This window comes from Emys orbicularis, chromosome 2 (assembly GCF_028017835.1).
Source record: "Emys orbicularis isolate rEmyOrb1 chromosome 2, rEmyOrb1.hap1, whole genome shotgun sequence".
In the NCBI taxonomy this organism is placed as follows: Eukaryota; Metazoa; Chordata; order Testudines; family Emydidae; genus Emys; species Emys orbicularis.
This window is the reverse complement of record NC_088684.1, coordinates 6,743,145-6,770,688: the sequence shown is the minus strand read 5'-3', so window position 1 is coordinate 6,770,688 and position 27,544 is coordinate 6,743,145. Positions and strand designations below refer to the sequence as shown.

At 52.2% G+C, this 27,544-nt stretch overlaps 1 protein-coding gene across 1 annotated transcript in view; it reads left to right on the top strand.

Moving 5' to 3' along the window:
- Positions 1 to 27,544, top strand: part of ADGRB1 (adhesion G protein-coupled receptor B1) — a 278,120-nt gene that overhangs the window by 122,369 nt on the left and 128,207 nt on the right. Inside the window, exons 12-16 of the mRNA XM_065398580.1 lie at positions 1,383 to 1,491; positions 3,284 to 3,427; positions 8,178 to 8,253; positions 11,589 to 11,691; positions 12,877 to 12,920. Of these exons, the coding sequence (XP_065254652.1) occupies positions 1,383 to 1,491; positions 3,284 to 3,427; positions 8,178 to 8,253; positions 11,589 to 11,691; positions 12,877 to 12,920 (476 nt within the window). The remainder of the gene's footprint in view (positions 1 to 1,382; positions 1,492 to 3,283; positions 3,428 to 8,177; positions 8,254 to 11,588; positions 11,692 to 12,876; positions 12,921 to 27,544) is intronic.

The window sequence follows — 27,544 nt, the reverse complement described above, 5'->3', positions numbered from 1 at the left end:
TGTAGGTTAGAGACATTGGCCCAGGGTCATGCCTTGTGTCACTAAACACAGCCAGGCTTTGGCAAGGAGACCTCTAGCAGCTGGGGTCCTGCCACTGGGAATGATCCATGCTGTATGCATGACAGTCTAAGCCAGGGTCCCACTGGAGGGGCGTGGTAGGGAGCAGCAGTCTCTCATGGAGATAGGACCAGGCGGTTCAGAGACCAGTACTCCTCAGTATGAAGACTCTCAACAGAGAACGGTACATAGGAAAGAGCCAGAACATCCCCTCCAACAACAGCTCATGGTGGCCCCAGTTTTCAGACATTGGCACCCCTGTGGGACATCTAAATATTCTGGTTGCGGGCATTCAAGGGGGTACGTACTATATGGGCCTAAGAGAGGCGTTTCCCTGCCTAAATTCCGATGTCTGCTTCCCAGCTGGGATTTAGACATGCTCTTGGTGTACCCAGATTTGAGGAATGGGCTCCCCCATTTTTGTAACCGCTGTGCTCAAATAGTGGTATTGCATCCTGTTTCACAGCTGTGTGAAAACGTTCCCTTTGCTTAGCCTGGTGAGTCTGGACCGGCCTAGCTGTACTCAGCCCAGGAACCGTGGTGCGGGCAAGGACTCTCTGGACTCCCTCTCTTTGCTCAATGATTTCCAGTCATGTTGACGCCCAGAGCTGAGCACAATATTCCAGGAACCAGATCCCCCCGAGTCCACGAATTGAAGGGGAGTTTTGAATGAGTGAGGCTCTCAGGGTTTGCCTCTGGGCGCAGACACTCCAGAGCTTGCATAGAGCAGATCTATTACCTCTTTGCCCCATCACGTGATGGCTCTGCATGTGCAGCGCCAAATCACATTGGCCTTGTTGGTGGACACATCAGGCCAGCTCCTCCAGCGGATGTAAATGGAGCACTGCTGATTTACACCACCTGAAGGTATGGCCTGGCATGTCTCATTTGCTGGCCACATTAAGCTAACTGCAGGTCCTGGGAAACTGTAAATGTCTGCTGTGGCTTTCCCGGGCCAGACTGGTGGGTGGGTTAAGTAACCTTGAGGAAGGAGGGTAGGTTGGTAGCTCACTATCAGCGCCCTCCCGTTGTGGTTTTGCCCTCCCGTTGTGGTCAGGACTATTCTCCTCCATGGCCATCAGCTGCGTTTTCCCAAACCAAATCTTATACTGTCATTTCCTGTCCGTGTTTCTATCTCCTTGGATCATTTCTCTGCCCTCACGGTTGTTCACTACTCCGCGGTACTCCAGCATGAGCAGAGAATGCTTCCGGCTCTCTGTGTGTGGGATAAGCCTGGCTTGAACCCTGGCCCTTGGAGAGGCCCAGGGTAAGCTCACTGCTATCTGTGCCACTAAATATTTGACCTCTCTTCATTGGGTTTGCAGATGGGGCCGAATGCTAAGGAGCTGTTCAGGCTTGTGGAGGATTTCATTGATGTCATTGGATTTCGCATGAAAGATTTCCGGGATTCCTACCAAGTGACGGACAATCTAGGTGAGTCGGTTAGGATTCCGCTCCGCTCCCCTGCTCCACAGGCAGATTCAAACCAGGCCTTTGCTTTTTGCAGTTTTTATGAGCTGGCTGTGAGCCTGGGGAGGGGAAAAGGCTGGCCAGGGGCCGGGAGGGAGCAGCGACTTGTTCTCATGTAAGAGGGAGGGAGGGAGCAGATGCAGCCCGGGTCCTTGGGCTCAGGCTCCCCGCTGCTACTCTTAGTGGCAAATGTGCTAACTTGGAAGGCTTCTGGGGTAATGGGAGGTGAAGTGAAGCAGTGCTGTCCTCAGCTGTCAGCAGAGCTAGTGCTTCTCTAAGGCCGAGGGAGGCTGGAGCAGGCAGGTCAGCTCTCCCGTCAAGAATCAGCCGCTGTAAAGGGTGGGACTCCAGGCCAGTGGACCGACACCAGTAACAGAAGCAGTGTTCTGGCAATGCCTAGAGACCTCAGCTGAGATTGGTCCTGGTGCTAGCCCTGGTACATACACATGGGAAGAGGCAGTCTCTGCCCTCATCAGTTTACAAGCTCAGTAGATGGGACGGGCAAAGATTGAGGGAAAGGTTGTTCTCCTCACAGAGCGATGAAATAACTTGCCCGGGGTCCCAGAGGGAGTCTGGCAGAGCTGGGGATGGAACGGGGCTCTCCTAAGTTGCAGCCCACTCATTCAAACCCAAGACCACCCTTCTTCTCTCTGCTCCCTCCAGAGTTTATCAAAGGGATGGTACAAGCGTCTCAGGCTGAGTGCTACATTCATGCTCCCCAGAAGGCAAATATGTTCTCTGTGTGTCCCACCCAGGTGTGATGGAACATATGGTTCAGGGTATAAAACATCATTGGTCAGGCTAACAGCTCCATTCACATCAGTACAAGCCCAGTGCCATCGCTAGGGTCATATGGCTGGGAACAAGGGCAGCATTTGGGTTAAGGTGTCTTGAGTTTAATCCGAGGGTGGAGGAGGCTGAGGAAGTATGGAGGGACAGAAGGATGCATGGGGATCCTGCTTAGTGAACAGAAGCTCCAGCTCCACCTGCCTAGTGCTATCACCTTGCTTTATGTACAGACGTTAGCTGAACAAATACCTTCTGCCATGCCAGAGATCCCAGCTCTCCTGGACAGGATCTGGCTAATCCAGAGGCTTCTGATCTTCCTCTGCTTTCATCCACACTCCAAGATCACAAAGCCCCGTATGCTCACAGCTCATCCCTTCTCAATCCCCAGTCGCCTCAACTCATGGTAGGCAGGGAGAGACATTTCCCAGAGCCCTGCTTGTTCTTACCAGCACCGTCCCACCAGCTAAAGAGGGGTTTGCCCCAAGGTGCTCCATTAGCCAAATGGGCAAGGAGGGGCTTTCTCTGAGACAGTTCACGCACGGCCTTGACCTCTCTCCAGGCTAAAGGAACGCCATCTGTCTGGTCTGAGCTCCCCCTTGCACCGTACATATGACATGGAGGGCCGCATTTTCAAAGAGCGAAAAATCCAAAATTTTGGGTGCTCGTTGTCTCTGAATGATCAGGGACTGAATTTCTACTCGTAGTTGCACCAATGCGAATGAAGTTATTGGAGTCACTCTGGAGTCACACTGGTGTAAATGAAGTCAGTTTACTCTGGATTTACACCAGTGTAAATGAAGACAATGGAGTTACTCTGGATTTACACCAGTGTATGTGAGAGCAAATACTGACTCTTGCCAAGCGCCTGTCCTGCTAGTGCACCTACAGGTTTTTCAGTGGTGGAAGTGTGAATGTTGAGCTGGCCATTTGGGCCTTGGTTTACTCACTGTTTCTGTTTCCCCTCAAGTCCTCAGCATCCACAAACTCCCCGCCAATGCAGCCACTGACATCAGCTTCCCCATGAAAGGCTGGAGGGGCATGGTGGACTGGGCCAGGACCTCCGAGGACAAGGTCACCATCTCCAAGAGCATCCTCTCTACGGGGCTAGCAGGTAAGGCAGTGCCGCTGCAGCATCGCTGTTCTTCAGCGTCAAGGGGGCGTCAATCATTTACGCTCTGTCCACAAGCTCTGCTCTCAGCTAGCGAGTATCTGCCCAAGAGGAACTGGCCCTGAACGCAGCACTGAGCCTTAAAGATGAGGCGTAGTTTAGATCCAGGTCTGAGCTCCCCTGCAAGTTCAGGAGATTAGTTCATGTCCCGGATTCGAGCACGGATCCATTACTAGACACAACAGCTTCTTGCTTAGAAAACAGCTGGAGGCAGAGCCAAACCCCAGAGCAGCAATGCACCTGAGGCACATTGCAGACAATAATAACCTACTCGCTCCACTTAGTCTGAGAGGAACCTGATGCGCTGGGTTCCAGGCGAGCCATCAGCTGGGCAGGACGTCCCCTCCCAGTGCAGGCTGGACCCTGAACTGGTTCCTTCCAGCCCTCGGTGGGGGTTGTGTGTTGTTTTCTCTCTGGTCCGCGGCATCATTTCGGTGCCGTTAACCAGCGCACACAAAGACGCTTCTCTGGGAGCGAACGTCTTGGCATTTGGAACGGTTTGGGAGCAGTGTTACCAATTTAATGATTGGTATTTTTCATGAAAATAGGCTCCTAGTGCCGAGTGGCAATGGAGGGAGTTTTTCGGGGGGAGGCAGGGAGGGAGAAGAAAAGGTTGCCATTCATCGTGCGGCGGATATGTAACGTTCCGGGTTATTAGCTTGGCTGGCTCTGTCAGCCGGGCAGGCAGGCAATACTTGGCCGCCGGATGAGCAGTGGCCATGTAGCTGGAGTGATGTCTGTGCCTCTTGTGTGTAATCCTCTGTAACCACACATCAGCTGCAGGAAAGGGGGCATTAATCACTCGGGGATCATTTGCTCCGCGGCAGTCTATTATCAGGCCCAAACAGCATGGGGAGAGAGAGGGGGAGCAAACCGAGCAAATCCAGCCTTCGCTTGAGCATAAGCCAAGCCATCCTGAATCTCAGATCTTAAAGGAAAACTGCAGGGCTCAGATCCTAGAGCACTCAGCCAGGGCCTGATTCTGTAGCTACTCCGTGGACCATCTGTTAGCTGCAGCAAGTCTTCTGAGGTTGGGATCAGCTGCAAAAACATGATCCTGTGGGGTACTGGGTGTAGACGCCGCTTACTGAACTCAGCCTCGGTTCTCAGTAAGCTCACCGGGCTCCTCTTTGTGTGGAAGGTGTTCGGTTCTTTGCAGGCCTGGGCCCTAAATATTTAAGACTAGTACTTCAAAAAGAGGAGCCTACATTGTGCCTGCAATGGGGACTAGCCGTCACCTTGTCCCTTTCTCTGTAGCTGTGCCCAGTGTGGGTTGGCTTCATCAGCGAGAGCAGGCAGTTTGCGCTTTCTTCATCAGACTGCACCGTCCTCTGCTGAGGCAAAGGCAGGAGACTGTCCGAGTTGTTGATGTGATCCCTTGGCTTCCCAGTGCACCTTTCACCCAAAGATCTCCAAGCACAGCCATTCATGAAGCTGCAGAGTCTGTCCCATTGGGTAGATCAGCATTAGAACCACCATTCTGCTGATGGGGACACGGAAGCGCAGCACAGTTAAGTGACTGCCCCAAGGTCAAGCAGGGAGTCAGTAGCAGAGCAAAGACTAAATCCAGGACTGCAGCTCAGGCTAGGAAGAGATCACTGCCTTGTAAACTGCATTACGTCCTTTACAACAAGCACAATAAATGGTTAGATACCCCAAATTAGGACTTACATTATTATTCTTTTCCATCCCATCCGGAGCTGCATTTCCTGGGTCTTATCCTGTAGCATCATATTAGCAAAAGATGGTCCTTTTCGATATCTTACTTGTGTGGGAGATGCGTTTGACTTCTTTTTAAGGCCCATCTCTTCTTTGCAAATGCATACGGCAGGGAGAATACCGGGGCACAGTTTGTCTTTATAGCAGGGGTGGCCAAACTGTGGCTCGTGAGCTGCATGCGGCTCTTTTACAGTGGAAGTGCGGCTTGTGGATCCGCCTGTGTCCCCATCCCCCGCCTACCAAACTGGGGGGAGAGCTCAGGGCTTTTGCCCTGCGGCGGGGTGGTGGGACCAGGGGTTTGTGCCAGAGATGACTGGTGCCTGCTGAGAGTGTGTGTGTGTGGGGGACACAATTTAAAGGTTCGCCCCCCCCAACAGCTTGAATCATACACCCCTCTTACCCTCAGCAGCCCCCACAATGCATTGCTTCTGGTTTCTGCCCAGCGGGATGGAGGTCTCAGGGCTTCTGAGGCTTCTCTGGGGCTCGGAACATCAGCAGGAGCGAGCCCCGGCAGGCACCTCCCACGGGGCTGAAGCCCCGAACCGTGGCAGGCGCGCCCCGGCTCTCGAACTTCTGAAGATTGCCGTATGCGGCTCGGAGGGTCAGTAAGTGTGGCCACCCCTGCTTTATAGAACAACCACTTTGCAGCTCGCTAAAATAAAGACCCGGTCTTCAGCGGGTGGGAATTAGCGGTTGGCTTCAAGGGAGCGATGCTGATTTCGTTGGGGGTTGGTCCTGCTTTGAGCAGGGGGTTGGACTAGGTGACCTCCTGACGTCCCTTCCAACCCTGACATTCTAAGATTCTATGATTTACACCAGCTGAGGAGCCGACCATATTGCTTTAAAACTGGCCATCCGTCATGCCTGCAAGACACAGCTAGAGCCGGGCATGCAATCTTCATAGAAGTGTAGGACTGGAAGGGACCTTGAAAGGTCATCGAGTCCAGTCCCCTGCCTTCACAGCAGGACCAAGTACTGTCCCTGACAGATTTTTGCCCCAGATCCCTAAGTGGGCCCCTCAAGGATTGAACTCACCACCCTGGGTTTAGCAGGCCAATGCTCAAAAATCTTCGCAGCTCCGTGTGCAGGTGCGCAGCTTCCAGTGACCGGGCTACTGAAGAATAGATAATCAAGATAAAACACTGTGCCAGGCCAGGTAACCTGGTGGTGTAATTTCATAGAATCATAGAACATCAGGGTTAGAAGGGACCTCAGGAGGTCATCTAGTCCAACCCCCTGCTCAAAGCAGGACCAACCCCAACTAAATCATCCCAACTAGGCCAGGCCTTAAAAACCTCTAAGGAAGGAGATTCTACCACCTCCCTAGGGAACCCATTCCAGTGCTTCACCACCCTCCTAGTGAAACAGTGTTTCCTAATATCCAACCTAGACCTCCCCCACTGCAACTTGAGACCATTGCTTCTTGTTCTGTCATCTTTGCACATAAATAAGAAGGAGCAGTTCCGTCGCTAAAGTCTTGATAAAGACCCAAGAAATTCAGACCCGAATCTCATTTACATGACAGCCTCTTTGCATGCCCAGAAGGGTGTACATGAGAATCAGGCCCGTGGGGTTAAAGTTTTCTGCTCACCTGTGATATCACGCGAGTGTGAGAGCCTGGGGTATGTGTGTGGGGGGGTCCTACCACAAAGGAGGGGAGGGGGATCTTGTCTGTGTAGGGATCTGCAGGACCAGGCCAAAGGACAAATAAATGTTTGTACCCATTAAGCTTCTGCTCAGATGTAGCATCTGGTTTTCAGGGGGGTTGTTGCTTTTCCCAGCTGGGTTGTGCGAGGGCAAGTGACGTGCCCAGAGGTCACACAAATGAGTTGGAGGCTCATCTGGGATTAAAACTGAAGGGCCTGTGGCCTCTCGGCCCTTTTGCCCCGGCTGTGCGGTGTCAGATAGCATCAGGGTCCATCATGCCAGCGTGAGGGAGCCAGCCCAGTGGAGCCGGGCCCCGCCATGCGGCGTTCGTGGCTCTTTCACTGACGGCGGCGACATCCTCCGGAGAGAGAAGAGAACAGCCTGATGTCAAGTGTCAGAGTCGTGCGGGGACGGAGAGGGGTCTGGGTCAGGCTGGGGCGCTGCAGCCTGTGGGTGAAAATCTCCCACGCTCAGCTGCTGGAGTCATCCTGGTACAGCTCGGCTCCCTGACGGCTCGTCGTCGGCTCGGCTTTGGAACTGATCTGTAAGGGCTAGCAACCTTCTCCTCCGAGCCGCTCTGCGGATTTGCTCGCGGAGCCCGCCTAGAGATCTCCGGAGGTGAACGAACCGCTGCGTCCACTCAGCCGCTGCCAGGGCGGCTGCTGCTTCCGATTAGACTCCCAGCACTGTGCCTCCTGTCCTGGCCTTGTCAGAGGAATTAGCTGGAGTTCTGAACAGGAAACCTCCAGTCCGGCTCAGTCCAGTTAAAGCTCAAGGCCTATACACGGGCCTCGGGCCTGTGTGATTATAGAGGGTCTGAGCCGGTGAGGTGCTGAGCGCTGCCTGTGGGGTGCTGAGGGCAGCGGAGCCTTGTCCATGACTTTGAAAGCCAGGCTAGGCCATAGGGAGCCCCTATGTGGTGAGAGTAGGTGCTGCGGCTTGTGGGAGGGAGGCAGGGAGAAATTCAGCCTGTCCCAGGCTAGGCACCCACTGCAGCAGCCCCGCTGAAACTAATAAATGGCATCTAGGCCTTGCCTGGGCCCTCAGCACAGGGGGGAAATTTCAGCCTGTGGGGAAGTGAAGATCCGAGGAGACGTGTTTGGCCCTGCCTGAGTGCAGCAGCCTCCACAAAGAACCCCCTTCCTGTTGTGTTCATTACTCCCATGCCCTGTCTCCCGTCTACCCCCACTGAATGTGTTCCCACTGAAGTCTAATGCTTGCAGGATGGGCCCCACATAAACTACCCTCGGGCCCTGACGATGCTTTCACTGTCCCTGATCGTCACAGTGCTGTTGTCTTTCTCTCCCTTCTCTTTGCCACTTTGCAGAGACAGATGACTCGTCCGTCTTCGTGGTGGGCACCGTGCTGTACCGGAACCTGGGGAGCATCCTCTCGCTCCAGAGGTAAGGACACCCTTATCTTTCTGGAGCCCCTCAGCACTCGGACAGCCCCAAACCTGCCTCTTCGACTGGAAATTAAAGGGGCCAGGCAGGACCTGAGCAGTCAGTGGAGCTACTTGCATAAGAGGGAGAGGATTTGGTTCTGCAGGGATAACTTTAGGGCCACTAATAACTGGTGCTGCACGTGAAGTTGGCTCAGTCCAAGCTCATGCTTCAGGGCATAAGATGATCACTTTCAGGGTGGTCAGGAAGATTTTTTCCATTTTTGTGCAGCATTGCACATCACGTGGCCAGCTGCGCCGGGGAGGGCTTTCCCTTCTGCTCACTGAAGCACAAAGTAGTAGCTACTTCCTGAGGTGTTATGCTCCTACAAAGAGGCAGGCGAGAACCCTGCCCTCTCAGCGAACATCTCCTCTGGTGCTGAGATCATGATGGGCTGCCAGGTTCCCTGGGATCGTAATTCCTTGGGATCTGTCTGGATGAGAAATGAAATAGCCGTGGTCTCCCTCCAGAGAGACACAAGCAGTGGGGACACAACACCTGTGTGACATGGACACTATCCCTGGCGCCAGCGCTGGGCATCATGCAGCACCTGTCACAGGTGGAAAGAGCTGGCGAATGAACCCTCAAAACCCACTCATCAAATGAATTCTCAAATCTCTGCCTTGCTGCCCAGACTCAGGACAGCTGCAGGGGAGGCCAAGGAGTTAATAGTCCCCTCTCTCCCTGGCACGCTCCCTATTTCCTCCTCGCAAGGAGGTGCTGAATGGTCCCGCCTCCCTGGATCTCAGCGTGCTAAGGACACTCAGCATTGGGCAGGATCGGGGCATATGAACTGTGGCATCGAAATCCCCTCCCCACGGCGGATTTTTACCCAATCACCCCCACTCTCCCTCCCCGTTGTGAGGCATTTCGGGTCGCAGTGTTCCTGACAGCTCTGGGGCTGCATGCTCGGGAGAGGAGCTGCCTGCCACACGGTGCCATTCGAGAGCAGTACTGCTCAAGACGGGCTCGGGGAGCGGAGCAGAGTGGCACGGATGGCTGCACATGTCTGCAGCGTTCCAGGCCTCTGCAAAGTGCCTCAGGGCGCTGAAGCTTTTGTGCTCAGCAATGGCTTTTCTTTTCCTCTCTCTCTTTTTTTTTTTTTTTTTTTGAGGCTGGTACTGAGGCAGTAAATTAAGCATCCTAAGGCACCTTCTAAATCTGTTCTGGACTGATTAGCGTGAGCCCATTTACCATCAACGCCAGGGCATCTCTCCTCGCTGATAATCATTGCAATACCTACAGATTTAGCGCTGGCAATGGCCGGTGGCTAGTGAATTAGAATTAGTGAGCAAAGGGACTGTATTCTGTAATATCTTCCATTACAGCGCTGGGAATGAGACTGGGAGGGCAATAAACATCCTGGATGCAAAGGATTCAAAGGTATTTCAGCTTGCACTGGCTGAGTGGTGAATAGACGCTGCTAACCGACTTCCGCAGGAGTTTCTGCCAGGGCATTCTCCCCTGGGTCCTGATTTATGGCATTGCTTAATTAAGGCCAGTTTTCTTTAAACAATGCACAGCCCTGAATCTCCTGTGACTGTACGGAAGAAATGCTGGATCAGAGGAAAAATCCATCATTCCTCTGTCCAACAGGGATGTTGCAAGGAGATGGGAGTAGCCCCAATAATGTACTTAATCGTGCAATACCGTACTATAGGGTAACTGTCTTCCTGACCCCAACTGGTGATCAGTCTATTTCCTGGGAGCAGGAGGAATAAGGATCAGATTTTGTTTTCAGTAACACTGGTTTAAATCCAGAGTCACTCCATTTAAACAAAAGGAGTCACTACAGATTTACCCTGGTAAATAACAATGGCTAGTCTTATTCATGTATGGGTCTCCTCTCTATTGACTTGCCTTGATCATCTCCTGCAGCAGTGAGTTCCACAGGTTAATCACACATAGCATTACAAACATTTATTTTTAACTATTTTACATTTCTTCTTCGATCCCACAATTCTTGGATAGTTGTGGCCTTAGAGCTGGGGAAGGATAGCTCAGTGGTTTGAGCATTGAGCTGTTAAACCCAGGGTTGTGAGTTCAATCCTTGAGGGGGCCACTTAGGGATCTGGGGCAAAATCAGTACTTGCTTCTGCTAGTGAAGGCAGGGGGCTGGACTCGATGACCTTTCAAGGTCCTTTCTAGTTCTAGGAGATAGGATATCTCCATTAATTTAATTTATAGGAGATCCACCCTGAGAGAGGAATGACATTCCAAATGGAGGCCCTTGGTATCAAAGCCGCAGTCTGGAGTTGAAGGGGGTGGCAGGACATAGGGAGTCAAAGGGTTAAAAGTCTGACTCTCCCCCCCCCCCCCCCGTCACTCCAGAGTAGAAACTAGCTGCCCAAAGCCTTTCCCAATAGTGATTGGGTAAATAGAAAATAAGACCCTGATGAAAAGCAAATGATTTAAAACATGCCTGGGATAAGTGAGAATCAGAATAGGGAAGGAGTGTTCCCTAGTGGTCAGTGCAGTGATGACTGGGAGTGTCCCAGAATCTATTCCCAGCCCTGCCACCCTGGGCAACCAAATGTGGCTGTCTGCAGGTAGGCACCTATGTGTCACCTGAGCCCCACAGCTCCCGGCTAGTACATGAGGACCACGATTCACCTCTGATTTTACGTGCCCAACTCAGGACACCTTAAAGGGGCCTGATTTTCAGAAAGTGCTGAGCACCCATCCTCTGAGAATCAGGCTCCTTTATGGCATCTCCAGCGGGGACCCCCAAATCACTAGCCACTCGTGAAAATGTCAGTCTAGGCACCTAACATTAGACACCCCGGGCTGAAAGTTTGGGCCTCTGACTTCTCATCCAGTCCAATGAAAGCTATTACCTCACCCCCCTGGTCTCTCTAATTTCCCATCTATCTGAGGATAACATTGTACGCACCCATTACCTACAGCGTGGTGAGGGTTAACGGGTTCAGCGAAGGGCTTTGAGATCCGGGGATAGCAGGTGTTACTGAAGTACCAGGAGAGGGGCTAATGCAGCCACCACAGTCCGTGCCAGGGAGTTGGTTGGTTAGAGGGTCCCTTGTTATCCATTCGTGCTGGCAGGGCCAGTGCTCTTGTTCCAGAGGGAGCTCAGTGGAGCTGGCAGGGGCTTCAGAACAGCAGCGGGGTGGGGTCTGTCAGCAGGAAGTGCATTGGATGCTGACTACATGGATTGGACCGATTCCACTCCTAGCGTACTGCTATGGTCGTAGCTGGGCTTATTCCAGGTAGCCCAGTGGGTCTCTTTCTGTGTAACCGTCTCCGTCCTCTCTAAAGTGCCTGTTTCCTTCTCTCCCCAGGAACACCACGGTACTGAACTCCAAAGTCATCTCGGTGACTGTGAAGCCATCTCCCCGCACTCTGCTCACGCCCCTGGAGATCGAGTTCTCCCATCTGTACAATGTAAGTCCCCTGCCCTCGGCGTCAGGAGTTACGTTCTTGGTTTGGGTGTCAGCAATAGCGTGACGCCAAGCAGGTCTCTCTGGGGGGGATGGGCTGTGAACATCACCGCCAGACCCTTTCGCGTCTCCTAGCCCAGGCTCGCAGGTCACAGGTCTGGCACAGTGAAATCAGGTTGGCGTTGGTGTCCTGCTGTCACTCCCTCCTCAGAGATTGTCCTTGGGAACTTGGACTGCACAGTGAAACTCACTACAGGGAACCCACTTCCCTAACCCAGAAGGCAGGCAATGTAACAGGGACTCGGGAGACAGGGCGTCTCGTCCCAGGATTTGACTCCGATTCACCATGGGACATGGCAAGTCACAGCCTCTCTGGGCTGCGGTTTCCCTGCTCATAAGATGAGGCTAATGATACTGACTGTCTGAGGGCAGAGGCTTTGTTCATGAATGTTTGCAAAGTGCTTTGCAATTCTCAGGCAATGCTAGAGAAGTGTGGATTGCTGTTGTCATTGGCACCTTAAAAGCAGGTCCATTGCCAGATCAGGATATCTGAGTCAGTCCTTGGATGCATAGGAAGAGTATTTACATGTCTAAGAGCCAATCTGTGCCTCCAGTCTCCCAGTCTGGATGTCCTCCTCCAGCCCCCGCATGGGGAGGAGTTTCGAAAGCGCTCAGCATTGGCCTGGCTCGAGCCCTGATGCAGCCAATGGTAAATCTCCCATTGTTGTCAGCGGGCATCGAGGGCATGTGGCATCTCGCCAGAGGTTCTCCCCCAGGATCAACTCATACCACAGACACACGGTCCTGCTTCCATTGCAGCCCATGGGAGCAGGACTGAGCCCAGCGAGAACAGAGCTCCAACAAAGGAGGGTCCGATGGGATTCTGAGTGGGGAGACGAAGGGGAAGATCTATCAGACAATGAGCCAAGCTCCCTGCTTGATGCTCTGATGAGTGTGAGTGTGATCACTAGGGCATGGTACGTTCCACTTCTCCCCTGGCCCTTGAGCCACAGCGGAAGATGGCCATGAAGAAGGCAGAGGTCTATGATGGCATGTTTGAAACACCGCTGTGTGTTAATGCCATGTTCAATGCCGTGCTCATGTCAATTCTGTAGATGCCCTGTTGGCAGCACAGCCGTAATCTCCTTTTCTTTCCCTTCCCACCCCTTTCTTCTTCCTCTCCTGCCAGGGAACCACCAACCAGACCTGCATCCTGTGGGACGAAGCCGATGTGTAAGTCCAGCTGGTTTTGATTTGCTCGCCTCACCTCTGGAGCACATTAGCTTTGGGACTTGGCAGGGTGGGTCTGTTTTGGGAGGCAGCTGATGAGGTGTCACTGTCTCGGGCCCCTCACTCTCACCATTCATCTCTTTCCTGCGTCTGGCTTTGTCTGTCAGCTTCCTTGGCAAGGGAAGGCGAGATCTTTCTCCCACTTCCCTCAGCAATTTCCATTCACATCCTTGCAAGTGGGATCCAAATAAGGACCTGCCGCTAGGCCGTTGCCTTCTTTGTCAGAAACACCGTTGAGATAAGTCGTATATTTGAAGGCTGCAGATCACTTGTTTCCAGGGTGCGACCCAGGTTCTGACCCACTGATGTTCTGCAGAATGCTTCCAGTCTCTCCATCGATCTGTGTCTGTCACCACGGTGTGACGTATCCAAGCGGTGATGAGAATAGCTTCCCGCTACCAGAGAGGCAGTTGCATTTACCATGGGAGCTTTGGGGACTGGCCATAATTTTGCAAAAGCGGCTTCAGATTTTGGGTGCCTCTATTTTTGGGGTGCTCAGGATGAAGAATGTTGAGCCTGGATTTTCAGAGGTGTTGAGCCAGAATTGTCGGTGCTCAGCACCCTGTGAAAGTCAGTGCAAGTTGGGCACCGGAAAGGTCCAAAATTAGAGGCCACTTTTGAAAATAAGGCTCAATATATGGAAGTAGGTGGTGCATTGGTCTGGTGTGGCGGGATGATTCCTATGAGGAATCCTGTTATCTGGAGCCCTGTCCGGGTCTCTCTTAGGGTCTCCTGATGTGCTGTTGATCAGCTAAGTGAAAAATCTGATAGTTGCCACAGGGAATCGGGACTGACAGTTTGGGAGAGGAGATGTCAGTCAGAGCAACTTTATCATAAGAAGTAGCTGGTGAAAAAATGTCTTAGGCTTGGTCCACACTGGGGCGGGGGATCGATCTAGGAAACGCAACTTCAGCTACGAGAATAGCGTAGCTGAAGTCGACGTTTCCTAGATCGAATTAAGTTTACTTACTGCGGGTCCATGCGGCGCAGGCAAGCTCCCCCGTCGACAGCGCTTCCTCCTCTCGGCGAGCAGGAGTTCCGCAGTCGACGGGGGAGCGCTTCTGGGATCGATTTATCGCGTCCAGATGAGACGCGATAAATCGATCCCAGAAGATCGATCTCTACCCGCCGAATCAGGCGGGTAGTGTGGACCTAGCCTTAGATTGTGAATAAACCCAGAAAGGATCAGAAATATCTCACTTACCGGCACTTTTTGCCATCTCTCTGGTTTATTTTTGTGTCTCAGTCTGGGTGTCAGTTGGTTTTATTTTCTGTTTATAGTCAGTTTCACTCCTTGGGTTCAAATGCACAAAGCGCTGTATTTATTATTATTATTATTATCATCATCTTGAAAACAGTTCTGATCTTCCCCCTTTGGCTCCATTAAGTCACTTATACTTAGGCACATTTGTAGCTGGCTGATACACTTCTTGTTGGACAATGATTAGCACAAATGAATACACAGGCTAAATCCGATGAACACAGTGATGCCTTCAGGCATGTCTGTGAAATCACCCCAGTGTACCTCAGGGCAACCTGGAGCCGCAGGGCTAATACCACAGGTTGCTCAAATACATGTGGGTAGCCCCTGGTGCTTGCTAAGGTGCGATTGTATACGCTGTTCGCTAGGGGCTAGACTGAGCCAGGGGCTGTCCGTAGTTGTGATGTGCCAGGAGGAGCTCCAGAAAGGATCCCTACTTCAGAGCCACAGTTCCTGCCTGCTCCCCTCTTGCTGTGGAGTGAGGTTACTTCACCCCTGTTCACTTCTGCCCCTCTTCACATGGCCAGCAAATAGGGACGGGGCTGAGCCCAGGCCCCTCCTTCTCTCCGCCCCCTCGGCCTCTCCCCACTTGCTCTCAGAGTGTGAACCATATCCCGAGAGCGGCAGCTGCTCTCCACGCCAGGCCTGAGGCTAAGATCCAGGTGTAACCCACACACCTTCTGGGTGTGGTGCTCTGTCCCATCTAATGGCGCCGAGACCACTTAGAGAGAGAGATTAATGAGTCTGTTACAGCCTTAACTAAAGGCCATAGGGCTTTTAGCTCGTGCAGTAGAGGCTCATGCATTTAGCTCTAGAAGTCCCGAGTTCGATCCTGGTTGCTGACGACCGGGGTCTGTTGGTGTTACACAGGCAGGCTGAGCAAGTGCACTGCGGAGTCTTGTTCCCCTTCAGCCTCTTGCTCAGCTGAGCAAGACAAGTGCACCGTGTAGCCCTGATGTGACGAGAGGGGAGGCCTGCGATGGCGTTTCAGTTGAATACGCTCCTGGCAGGCTAGCAATACAACCTGTCGGCATGGGAGAGGCCTGACCGACCCCATGCGGCTGATCCTGGAAAGGGCTGCAGCAGGGCAGGTATTGTGTTGGTTCCGTTACTAACCTGGAGGCTCACGTGACAGGGCCCAGGAATAGAACGGGAAAGAGCCAGGGCAGAGCTGGAAATCGGAAGGGGCGGGGACAGCGGAAGGCAGCCGACACGTGGGCAGCGTTCAAGGTGGTATGGTTATCTCAGACAGCCTTTGGGGGTCTGGCTCCCTGGTCCAGCCAGGTGCTTCAGATCACTGCCCGCAAAGTGATCAGACCAGAACAGCTCGTTCTATTGCCTATCCTGTCTCTTGTCAGCCAATACGTTAGCGGTGTTTTCACTCCGGAGTCCTCAACGCGCCACCACACCAGAGGACGTGCCGTTAGCTCGGAGCTAAGCAGGCGCACTCTAGGTGCTGACGTGGGGGGGTCTGTTATCAGTGCTATATTCCAGAACCTCAGACAGATTTGTTGCCGTCCGTCTGGAAGATTGTTTCTCAGGCTCTGGTGCGTTGTGTTTTCATCCAACGGCATTTCAAATCCAAACTGGTTCAAAGCTCCAAGAAGACTGCAGCTCCAGACTCCACTGGAGGAAATTCCAGAGCTAGATCTGCTTGTGTGCGCTCTGGCAGAAGGAGCTGCGAAGCTGTTTGCATAACGTTTTCAGGCTGGTTTGCTGCCCCTGATGACGCCTGGGAAAGTTTCCGCAGCAGGAGTATTCTCCAAGTAACCCATGTCCTCTTCTGTCCTTGAGGCTTGACCCTTCACCCCAAGCTTCAGCTGAACCCCTGAACTTCAAAGGGTTCGGACAGCTGTTTCTGACAATGGTATTGTTTGCAGCAAAGACTCCTGCATTCTATCCCTGGCTCTGCAAATGAGTACAATAGTTGTGTGACCTCAAGTGAATACTTCCAAAGTTAAGTGCCTGTTCATGTTAGAGGCAGCGTGACCTGGGTCTCTGATAATGTAGCAGCACCAAAAAGGTTAATCAATCTACTGTGCAGTCTAGCACTTTGATTGTATTTTTGATCAAGCCCAAGAATTGTTGCAGCAGGCACCATAGACTAAAGGAATCACATGGTGTGACTGCTTCTCTTACAGGCAGTTGGTAATTGATTGTTGATGGGTGGCCAGTGGTTTGAGTTGGATAGGCGCATACTTTGGGAAAGGTGGTTGCTTTCAGTGTGGTAGAGTCATGGTCTGTTGGTGTGAGCACAGAGCTCAGAGCCAGGCAAGCCTGAATTCTAACCCCACCTCTGACACAGAGTCTCACTGTAAGCTGGGACAAGTTGCTCCCCCTCTGTGTGAAACAGAATGGTACTGGGGGGTCTCACAGGAGCGCTGTGCAAGTTTGAAAGTATAAGGAGGGTTTTGTGGTAAATGCACTGGGCTGGGCATTAGGACACCTGGGTTCGATTCCTAACTCTGCCAGATACACCCTCTGTGACCGTGGACCAGTCATTCAATCGGTCGGTGCCTCAGTTTCCCATATGTGCAATGGGGATAATACTACTACTTCCTTTCTGTCCCCCTTTGTCTGTTCAGACTGCAAGCTCGTGAGGGATCGGGACTGTCTCTTAGCATGTGTCCTAGAGTTCAAGGCCAGAGGGGAGCACTAGATCACCCAGTCTGCAGGCCACCAACACCACCCTGCACCCACACACTAAATGCAACAGCCAAAATCAGACCAAAGTATCACAGCCCACAGGAGACTAGACTGTTATGTGCCACTGCAGAGAATAGTAGGGACCGAGGTGCACCTGAGGCCCCCAGAATGGCAGGAGAATGATTAAGTGAAATATACCCAGATAATTCTGCCAAGTGACCCGCACCCACACGCTGCAGAGGATAGCAAAAAACACCCACGGTCACTGCCAGTCTGACCCGATGGAAAATTCCTTCCTGACCCCATGTATGATGATGGGTTAATGTCTGTGCCCCACCTAGCATCAGGGGGCCCTGATGTCAGTTAAGGCCTCTAGGTCAGGGGTGGCCAACCTGAGTCTGAGAAGGAGCCAGAATTTACCAATGTACATTGCCAAAGAGCCACAGTAATACATCAGCAGCCCCCAATCAGCTCCCCCACCCCGTTCCCAGCGCCTCCCACCCACCGGCAGCCCCGCCGATCAGCGCCTCCCCTCCCCCCCCCCCGATCAGCTGTTTCCTGGTGTGCAGGAGACACTGGGGGGGAGGGGGAGGAGTGAGGGCATGGCAGGCTCAGGGGAGGGGGCAGGAAGGGGTGGAGTGGGGGCAGGGCCTGTGGCAGAGCCAGGGGTTGAGCAGTGAGCACCGCCCGGCACATTGGAAAGTTGGCGCCTGTAGCTCCAGCCCCGGAGTTGGTGCCTGTACGAGGAGCCGCATGTTAACTTCTGAAGAGCCGCATGTGGTTCCGGAGCCACAGATTGGCCACCCCTGCTGTAGGTGCTATTGGAATGCGAACAATAAGTGTGACCCACAACGGCTCTTGTCTTGTGTAAATTCCTTTTTAGTGCTCACGACCAGCATGCTAGGGGGGGTTTCAGGGGTACTGTGCTGGCTGGCCTGAGTGATCAGGCTGGACAGACCTCTTCGGCTGCCTGCCTGCCTGTCTTCCTCCTCTCGGATGTCTTCGATCAGCTGGGAGTAACTTGGAGGACTCTCTTGCCTTTCCATTAGCCGAAGCTTGATATGGATCTGTTCATAATATAAAGTCCCTCGAACTTTGGGCTGTCACTTAAGAGCCACTTCTCCCTTCCCCGCAGCTCTCTGTAGTAGCTTCTCCAACCCCTGTGAACAGGCTGAGACATTCTCATTTCTCTGCCGGCTGACACTGGAACTTAAAATACAGGCGCTCAGCTCCCAAGGGTGTGATTGACGGCTGCCAGGCAGTCATTTATGCTAACCCCGGGGATATGGATTTTCAGGGTACGCACAATATCAATGGCTGGGCCCCCGAGACTCTCTACTATAGACATTTTCGCTTTTCTGCATCCGGTGCTCTGCCCCTCTTGCAGCATTTCAATGGCGTCGTCTAATCATGAGTCAACCCCCAGTCCCCCAGGTATCGTGCCCCCAGAAAATGCCCTAAGGATAGGGGGCTGACTCAGGATGGGGCTGCACAGTGTTTTCCAAGCTTTGCTCACACGTCAGGACTGGGGCAGCTGGTCTTTCGTTGGCTAAGAAAGTGGACAACTCCAGGAGGCTGTGGGGGCTGGCTTCCTGAGACGGCCAGCTTCCACTCCTATTTCGCTTGGCACTTGCGAGGGTTTCTCTGCTATTGGCAGGTCGCATACTGCTGCATGGCACCATCCTCGCTCCTAAACATAAACTCATGTGCCTTGCGCCTGCCAAAACACCCTAGAGCTATGTACAGGGTGGTTTTGACTGACTCCTCATTGTGTGCCCCTGACAGCCCTGTTGTTAGAAGAGATTTCTTGGGGTCTATCCACATCCTCTTACACCAGTACTCCAGCAGGGGGCTAGAGGGCCTGATCAATTGGTCCTGCTTTGAGCAGGGGGTTGGACTAGATGACCTCCTGAGGTCCCTTCCAACCCTGATATTCTATGATTCTATGAAAGCCCATGAAAGGCGTTGGAAAGACTCCTCTTGACTTCAGTGGACTTTGGATCAGGTGCTTAATTTGCCAAGAAAGGAAAGGCAGAGAGCGGTTCCCTGGGAGGTGTTTTGCCGGGGAAGAAAGGTATGCTCCTGACAAATGTAAACGCTCTGGGCCCACTTCTGCTTCCCATCACGTGCACAGGACTTCCCCTGGCTTCAGGGCAAAATCGGCATGAGATGAGCCTAGGGTGACCAGACGTCCCGATAAAATTGGGACTGTCCCGATTTTGAGGAGTTTGTCCCGCGTCCCGACCAGAGTACGGTCGGGACACCATTTGTCCCGATATTTTGTTTCCTGGTCTTCGGCGGCAATTCGACGGAGAGTCCTTCAGTCGCAGACGGTCTTCGGCGGTATTTCGGCGGTGGGTGCTTCTGTCTTTGGCGGCAAGGTTTATTAACCCCTGCCGAAATACCGCCGAAGATCGTCCATGACTGAAGGGCTCTCCGCCAAATTGCCGCCGAACTCCCGGACGGGTGAGTGTAAACCACCCACCCCCCCGCGGCGGTCCTGATATTTTCCCCTTAACATCTGGTCACCCTAGATGAGCCCCCCTAGAACAGTAGCCTAGGGACTGCTCATGGGCAGGGGAGTTAAAACATTCACATATCACTGATCTCCAGCCTCCTTCTACCTACCCTAGATGCTCTAGTCATGGGCACGTAACAATGCAGAGCGAAAGAGAGAGAGAGAGAGGGAAGGCCTGATGCTGAACACCCAGCACTGCAGCTGGAATCAATGGGAGCTGTTGGTGCTCAAAATCAGGCCAATAATATAGGGAGAAGGACAGAAACCGAAAATAATTGATAGATATTTGCAGTATTGCAGTATTTAGCGGCGACGCTTTGAGTACCTTCTTCAGACCTGAAGAAGAGCTCCGTGGCGCTTGAAAGCTTGCCTCTTTCACCAACAGAAGTTGGCCCAATAAAAGACATTACCTCACCCACCTGGTCTTTCATAGATAGATAAAGCGGGCATGTATAGGGATAGGTAAGTAGGTTCATAGATTGGGGGGTTGTATGCGGATAGATATGTAGCTAGCTTGAGGAATTCTTTGGGGATGGATAGGTAGATAGACAACCATCTCTTTCTGGCAGACGCTAGTCTTACATCATTGCCCAATGTTCAAAGAAATCCAGCTCACTTTATTCTCCTCTTTATTCCAAGCAAGCCAGCAGTCAACGGTCTTTCGGGTTGATACCTGCCGACATGGTGACTTAACAGGTACCGCTGCAGCTCGCCTGAAAAATCAAAACAATCTCCATGCTCGAGTCCTTGCCTAAGGCAGCAGCCGGCTGAGCTTTAAAACACAGCCAAAGCCAGGCAGTGGCCCTTTAAAGGCCACTTAAAATCCATGGGCCATGAAGGGTTGAACCGTAAAATTGCAATTAGAGCAGACAGTTGTCATCTGTGTATCTGCTTCCCCAAGATGGAGTTGTTAGGCAGGACACTTTAAATAATATAAAAAAAAAAATTTCCAGGGTTTGTTCATTTGCATTTAGATAGATATTTAAGCTTGTATTATTAATAATGGATTTTTGATTTATTAATCCTAGCCCATTTGGGTGACTGTCTGCTAGGCCCACTAGTCACCGGACCCCCACTTCCCCCCCCCCCCCCCCCGCTCCCACTGGGGCCCCAATCCTTCACTTGAAGCATGAGAGGGGAGAAGATCGCACGCTAATTTTTGTTGTGTTTGGTGCAGCGAGTATGATTAATGAGCTTGGCAACAGCTGGGTAAATTGAAAGCTGAAGTTGCGGAATGATTTGGGCTTGGCTGGCTTTATTCCAGGGGCATTCATCTGAGGTAATTATTAGCTGCTTAGCAGCACTGTTCAAGTTAAAATTGAGGCAGGTTCTTCTCTCTCGCTCGCTTTCCGAGACGGGATGCAGGTACCTGATGGATGGAGTCATCATGGATTCTGTTCATTGGCTTCTGCATTCAGGGAATTTACTTTCCACCTCCCTTTGCTCCTCCTTTTTAGTGCCTTCACCTCCACAGCTGCCCAACGGCAGCAAGAGGAAACCCTTGGTGCTTACATTCCCATGGCCAAAGGATCATTGGGCTGGCAGTGTTGTTTCACGGTACCGCTGGGGACCAGGCGCCAGGACTCCTGGGTACGACACCTGGCTGTGCTGCAGAATGATTCTTTGATCCTGGACAAGTCACCTAGGGATCTATTCTTCCCCCCTTACACTGGTAGTCCAACTACTCGAGGAGTAAAGCACTGCTCTGTGTAAGAAAGGGTGGCAGAATGAAGCCCTGACTTCCCGGTGCCTCTGTTTTCCCAGCCAGTGAGTGGTAAGATAATAACGACTGTACAGGGGAGCTGGCAGGCTTAAAAAAATGTTTGTAAAGTGCTTTGAAGGTAAGGTGCTCTAGGAGTGCATGGTTTTAGTTCAAGGACGCTATAATCTTTCCTGGGGAAAGATCCTCTGTTCCAGTACTTAAAGCCTTTAACCTATATAACTTTTGGAATGCAGATCTTGCCTTTTACCAAGGTCCCTCTAGTGGGCTAAGGGTAGGCATTTATAGGAACAAGGGCTGCTCTGCGGCTCGGCTAGCTAGAATAAAAACGTCAAGCCTGTGTCCTCCAGAACCTGGGCTCAGGAACAAATCCAGCCCGTGGTTCAGTATTGTACTAGGTGTTTTATGCAGCTGCCAGAGGACATGGACCATCGGTCTGTTCTGGTTCGGAAATGTGTATCTTCTGAGCTAGAGTTCAGAGCCCCTCACTGAGGCCTTGGACACGGGTTCTTTTCAAATAGTAACGTAGCTGAAGCGCAGCCTTGTGTTACCAATCCTTTCAGAGGGTGGGAGCACAGGGCTGGAATAAGAGCGGGTGTTACAAAATAGAATTGAGGTGCCTTGGAAAGACCTGTGTGGTGTAATAGTCAGAGGTAGTGTAGCTCTGGGGCAGGGTACATTGGTAGAAATGAGTGGAGCCCCATGTTGGGAACGGCAGGGGATGCAGCAGGTGAGGCTTGGGATGCACTGGCAGAGGGGAGGCTGGGAGCGGCGTAGCAAGGGGCACAGCACAACAGGTCAGCCATGATAGGCATTGGCAGGGTTCTGCTGGGATCTCAGAAATTAGCACGTGGTTGCAAAACAGCCCCTTCAGCTATCAAGTACAGGCTGAGGAGTCTCCAAAGGAAAATCATACATATTTTGAAGCTGTCTGAATGCATAATTGCCTGTGTTATGTATGTCATCTGCTGAAGCAATCCTTGTCTTCAGCATCAATCCCCGTCCCCAGAACTCCCTTCTGTGTAACGATGGGCTCGGATTTAACCCCCCCAAATTGTAGCGCCCTAGGTGACCGCCTAGGTCGCCTAATGGGTTGCGCTGGCCTTGGTTACACAATTGTTTCCATTCTCACACCCTGTCGTAGCTTTCGAAAACTTGCACAGTTGGGGCTGAACTTCGGACGGTGGGTTTTTGTGTTTGAAGTTTAAGGCCGTTCAGCCATTTTTGAGTTGGAGGACAGTGGGGAGAAAGCAGCAATAGCAACCATTTTCTCCTTCCCAAAAAACAAACAAACCCCAAACAAAAAACCACCAAAACCGGGGAATACTTGCAGCCTTTTCTGAACAGCTGTGCCCCGATTGGCTGAAGGTGGAAGGGGGCAATAGCTCTCATTGAGGGGCAATGCCTTTGGCATTCACTGGTGAGGTGTGTTATACATCCCCTCCCCGTGCCAATGCACAGAGGGTATGGGGTTGGTACGGATGTCAGCTACAGAGCTTTAGCAGCTCCTGGTTTTAGCTCTGGAGGTCCCTCGTTCAGTCCATGGTGTGTCAGCCAACAGCTTTGACACCTTCCTCTGCTTTGCAGTCGATCAGGCTAGGACCTTTGAAATTATATGCTAAGATTCATAGATTCCAAGGCCAGAAGGGACCAGTGTGATTGTCTAGTTTGACCTCCTGTCTAACACAAGCCAGAGAACTTCCTGCAAATAATTCCTGCTTGGACTAGTGCCGATCTTTATAGAAAAACAGTCAATCTTGGTTTAAAAATCGCCAGTCCACCACCACCCTTGGTAAATTGTTCCAGTGGTTATTTACCCACACTGTTAAAAATGTACATCCAGTTTCCAGTCTGTATTTGCCTAGCTTCAACTTCCAGCCATTGGATCTTGTCATACCTTTCTCTGCTAGACTGAAGAGCCCATTATCATATATTGTTCCCCATGTAGCTACTTATAGACTATGACCAAGTCACCCCTTAACTGCTTAAATCTGTCACTATAAGGCATGATTTCTAGGTCTTTAATCATTCATGTGGCTCCTCTCTGAACCCTCTGCAATTTATCAACATCCTTCTTGAATTGTGGGCACCAGAACTGGATACAATATTCCAGCAGTGATTGCACCGGCACCAAATACAGAGGTAAAATAACCTCTCTGCTCCTACTGGAGATTCCCCTGTTTGTGTATCCAATGATCGCATGGCCCTTTTGGCCACAGTGAGTGTGTCTACACTGCAATTAAAAACCTGCAGATGGCCCATAGTGTAGTTGTTCAGGCTTGGGCTGGAGCCCAGGCTCTAGGACCCTGTGAGGAGGGAGGGTTCCAGAGTGTGGGCTGCAGCCCAAGCCTGAATGTCTACACCACAATTAAACAGCCACTTATCCTGAGCCCCTTAGCCCAAGTCAGCTGCCACGGGCCAGCCACCGGTGTCTAACTGCAGTGTAGACATACCCAGGGTTCCACTCCTTCACAGGAGCCAGCCTTCCTGTCTCCTCCCTGTGGTTTCTCTCCCTGAGTGACCCCTCTCAGCTTGTTTATAAGGCCCAGGTGTCATGTTATTACCTGAGCCTTTTTGTCCTGCCCTCTCTGGCTGACAAGTAACTACCTAATTACCACCAGGTGAAGTGAATCTGACTAACTGGGCCTTTAACCGTTTCTTACGTACGACTGGGGCTTTACCCCACCACACCATGTTAATTGTATTACCCTCTAATTCTTATTAATCAAGTTCTATATCGGCCACTCCATTATCTTGCCTTGATTTGATATCAGACAGACAGGACCCAAATTTTCCAGGTCATCCCATTTCCCCTTTTAACATATTGGCACATTAGCTTTCCTCCAGTCTTCTGGAACTTCAACGGTGTCCCAAGACATATTGAAAATCAACATTAACAGTCCTGGTTGCTCCTCAGAGCTCTTTTAAAACTCTTTAATGCAAATTACCTTTTTTGCATTATTATTGATAATTCTACCATTTCCATCTAGTAATGGACCTGTATCATTGTTACGATTCTCTTTGTTCCTAATATACTTTTAAAAACTCCTGATTGTCCTTAACTCTGCTGGCCATATAGGTCTCCTTGTCTCCGTTTGCTTCCCATATCAATTTTCTACAATACTTACCTTCTGATTTATAGTCATTACTGTAGACTTCCCCGTCTTCTATTTGTTATATCTTGAGTTTTTATTTTCCATAGCTGCCTTCACTTCCACTCTAAAACAGATTAATTATTTAACCATTAGGGTTTCTATCTTGACTGTGGGATTGTGGCTTTTGAGGCATCTAGTAAAATATTCTTGAATAATTCCCCATTTTCATTCACATTTTTATGTTTAAATTCTTCCTCCCAGTTGATCTGGCTCCGAGTAGGGTTTTCAGCTTTGTAAACTGACCCTTTTAAAGTACCAAGTATATCTATTACTCTTTCGAATGTCATTCTGTTTGCACATTATTAATCATGATCCACTTGTACCATTCATTTTTAGTTCGGGTGATCAGTTCCTCTTTATCTGACAAGGTAAGCTCTCATGTAGAATTCCCCTGTGTTGGAGGCAACCCTTTTTGAGTTAGGAAATTGTCATCTATAATATTTAGAAATTCCGAGGATGTTTTAGTACTGGCAGCATGAGACCTCCAGCATCTGTCACTCAGATTGAAGTCCCCCATGATCTTGCAGCTTTCCCCCCCTCTTACAGATAGATGCTTACGCAGCTGTCTAAGCACGTGCAGTAGGTGTTTTTTTGTAAAGACCAGCTCGCTGCTCAGTCTGCTCCCCCTCTCCCTGCCATTATTGGTGAATGGGGAGTGGGTGAGGATGAGCAGAGGCTCTGCTTCACCTCCTGTGGCACGTCAGCCAGCAGCTATGAGCCGGCGTGGGGAGTGGAGCCATTCACTGCCAGCAAGAAATCCCTACACCCCAGAGCAACGGGAAACAGACACGATTCCTCTCCTGAATTACCCTGGCAGTGGCTGCAGTCCAGCCCTAAGCCTGCCAGGCGTGGAGCTATGGGGGGCGGGATTCTCTGTGCATGGTTACCCTAGCTGTGGAGTGGAAGGTCTCTTCAATTACATGGCTGCCGGTTGGGCAGTGTCACTGAGGCTAGGGCTGTGTAATGGGCACAGGGAAGAGAGAGGCGGTGACCAGGTAACAGGAGACTGTACTGCAAAGGATAAAGCCAAGGGGGCAGAGTGAAGGCTCCTCCCCACAAATTCCCTCTGAACTCTGCCTGGCTGTGTTATATATTGGGGGGGGGGACCTTGCCCCTAGCAGGAACCTACAGCAGCCTGCTCCTCACACCAGCCATTAGCACGCTAGCTTTCAGCCCCAGCCGTTAGCACGCTAGCTTTCAGCCCCAGCTGCAAATGCTGCCTTCTGCAAAGGAATTGGGCATGCTGGAGGACAGCTGCGTTAGCGGTAGCAGCTGCTGCTCTCCCAGTCAGCTCAGCGGATGGCTTGCTCTGGGAGCAGCAGGTAGACCTGATTTCATGGGGCTATTGGAGGCGAGAGGTGATCTGGTCAAAGCAGAACTCAGGCAAGGGGGAGCATGAGAGAACGTCTGCCTAGCCCCTTCCACAGCATTAATAAGTTGACCCTCACAACAGGCAGGGCCGGCTCTAGGTTTTGTGCCGCCCCAAGCAAAAAAGATTTTGGCTGCCCCCCACCCCAGCCCTGGGCTCTCTCCCCCCCCCCCCCGCATCCTCTGCCGCCCCAGCCCTGGGGTCCCCCCCACCAGTGCTGACTCTGCCCGCTCCCCCCTTCCCTCCAGCTGGTCCAGCGCTGGCAGGGTTGGGGTGAGCAGCGGGGCTCCTGGGCCGCGCCTCAGCCCAGGGACTCTCCAGCCAGGGCTCCCGCCTCCAGGACCGGCCGGGACCCGGGAGGGCAGAGCCGAGGGACCACCCCGGCAGGGTAGCCCCAGAGGGAGCGGAGCCCTGGAGAGTGGGATGTGGGCCCCGCACGGCAGTGCCCCGCCCTCTATGGCCCTGCTGCTGCTGCTGCTTCTGGCCGCCCTGCCACAGTCCCTGGGTGGCTCGGGCCGCTTCGCCCAGCCCCGGCTGTGGAGCTGGGGGGCAGCCGCCCTGCGGCACCTGCAGGCAGCTCCATGTGCCCCGTGGGGTGGCCGCCAGCCCGAGTGTCCCCCGCTCGGAGCCTGCCTGGCCCAGGGCCGCCCGGGGGTGGGGGGGAGGCAAGTGGGGCAATTTGCCCCAGGCCCCGCAGGGTCCCCCACGAGAATATAGTATTCTATAGTGTTGCAACATTTTTTTATGGAAGGGGCCCCCCCAAATTGCTTTGCCCAAGGGCCCCCTGAATCCTCTGGGCGGCCCTGACCTGGCCCAGCCACAAGGTGCGGTGCTGCTCCCCCACGGCGCGAACCGCAGCGGCCCCAGGGCGCCCCCCGTGCATGACGCGCTGCTGCCGCCAGGGCCGGCTCTAGGCTTTTGCCGCCGGAAGCAAAAAAAAAAGATGGCCAGAATGCCACCTTTGAAAATGTGCCGCCCCAAGCACGTGCTTGGTTTGCTGGTGCCTAGAGCCAGCCCTGACAACAGGTGAGGAACTAAGGGACAGAGAAGGTAGGGCCTGGTTCCTCAAAGGTATTTATTGGCATCTAATTCCTAGTTATTTCAGTGGAAATTGGGCACCCAAAGACCTAGGAGGAGCCAAGACCCGCCCTGGACTTGGGAGGGGCTTGTTAGCTGAATGACACAGATGCTGCCAGAGAGACACCAAGTGGATGAGGTCAGATCTTTTACTGGACCAACTTCTGTTGGCGAGAGAGACACGCTTTCGAGCTTACCCAGAGCTCTTCTCCAGCTCTGTGTAGCTCATCAAAAGCATGTCTCACCAACAGAAGTTGGTCCAGTAAAAGGTCTGGCCTCATCCACCTTGTCTCTCTCATATCATGGGCCCAACACAGCTATACTTAGGCTGGCCTGATAGCAAGTGTGAAAGATCAGGGTAGGGGGGAATAGGCAGTGGTGAAGCACTGGAATGGGTTCCCTAGGGAGGTGGTGGAATCTCCTTCCTTAGAGGTTTTTAAGGTCAGGCTTGACAAAGCCCTGGCTGGGATGATTTAGTTGGGAATTGGTCCTGCTTTGAGCAGGGGGTTGGACTAGATGACCTCCTGAGGTCCCTTCCAACCCTGATATTCTATGATTCTATAAGAAAAAGCCCTGAATATCGGGCCTGTCCCCATAAAATTGGGACATCTGATCACCCTAGCTAGACCAACGCTGCAAAGAGCAGGTGCTGCCAGTCAGCGGAGCCTCAGTGCCTGGTTAGCATGACTTGGGATGTACAGTATAAACCACCACTCACAAATACGGGGGAGGACGGCGTCCTCGGCCCTCCTTCCAGCCTGGAAACGAGTGACTAGCCCCTGCTTAGCTAACCCTCACTAGCCAGCATTGTCCCAGGGGCT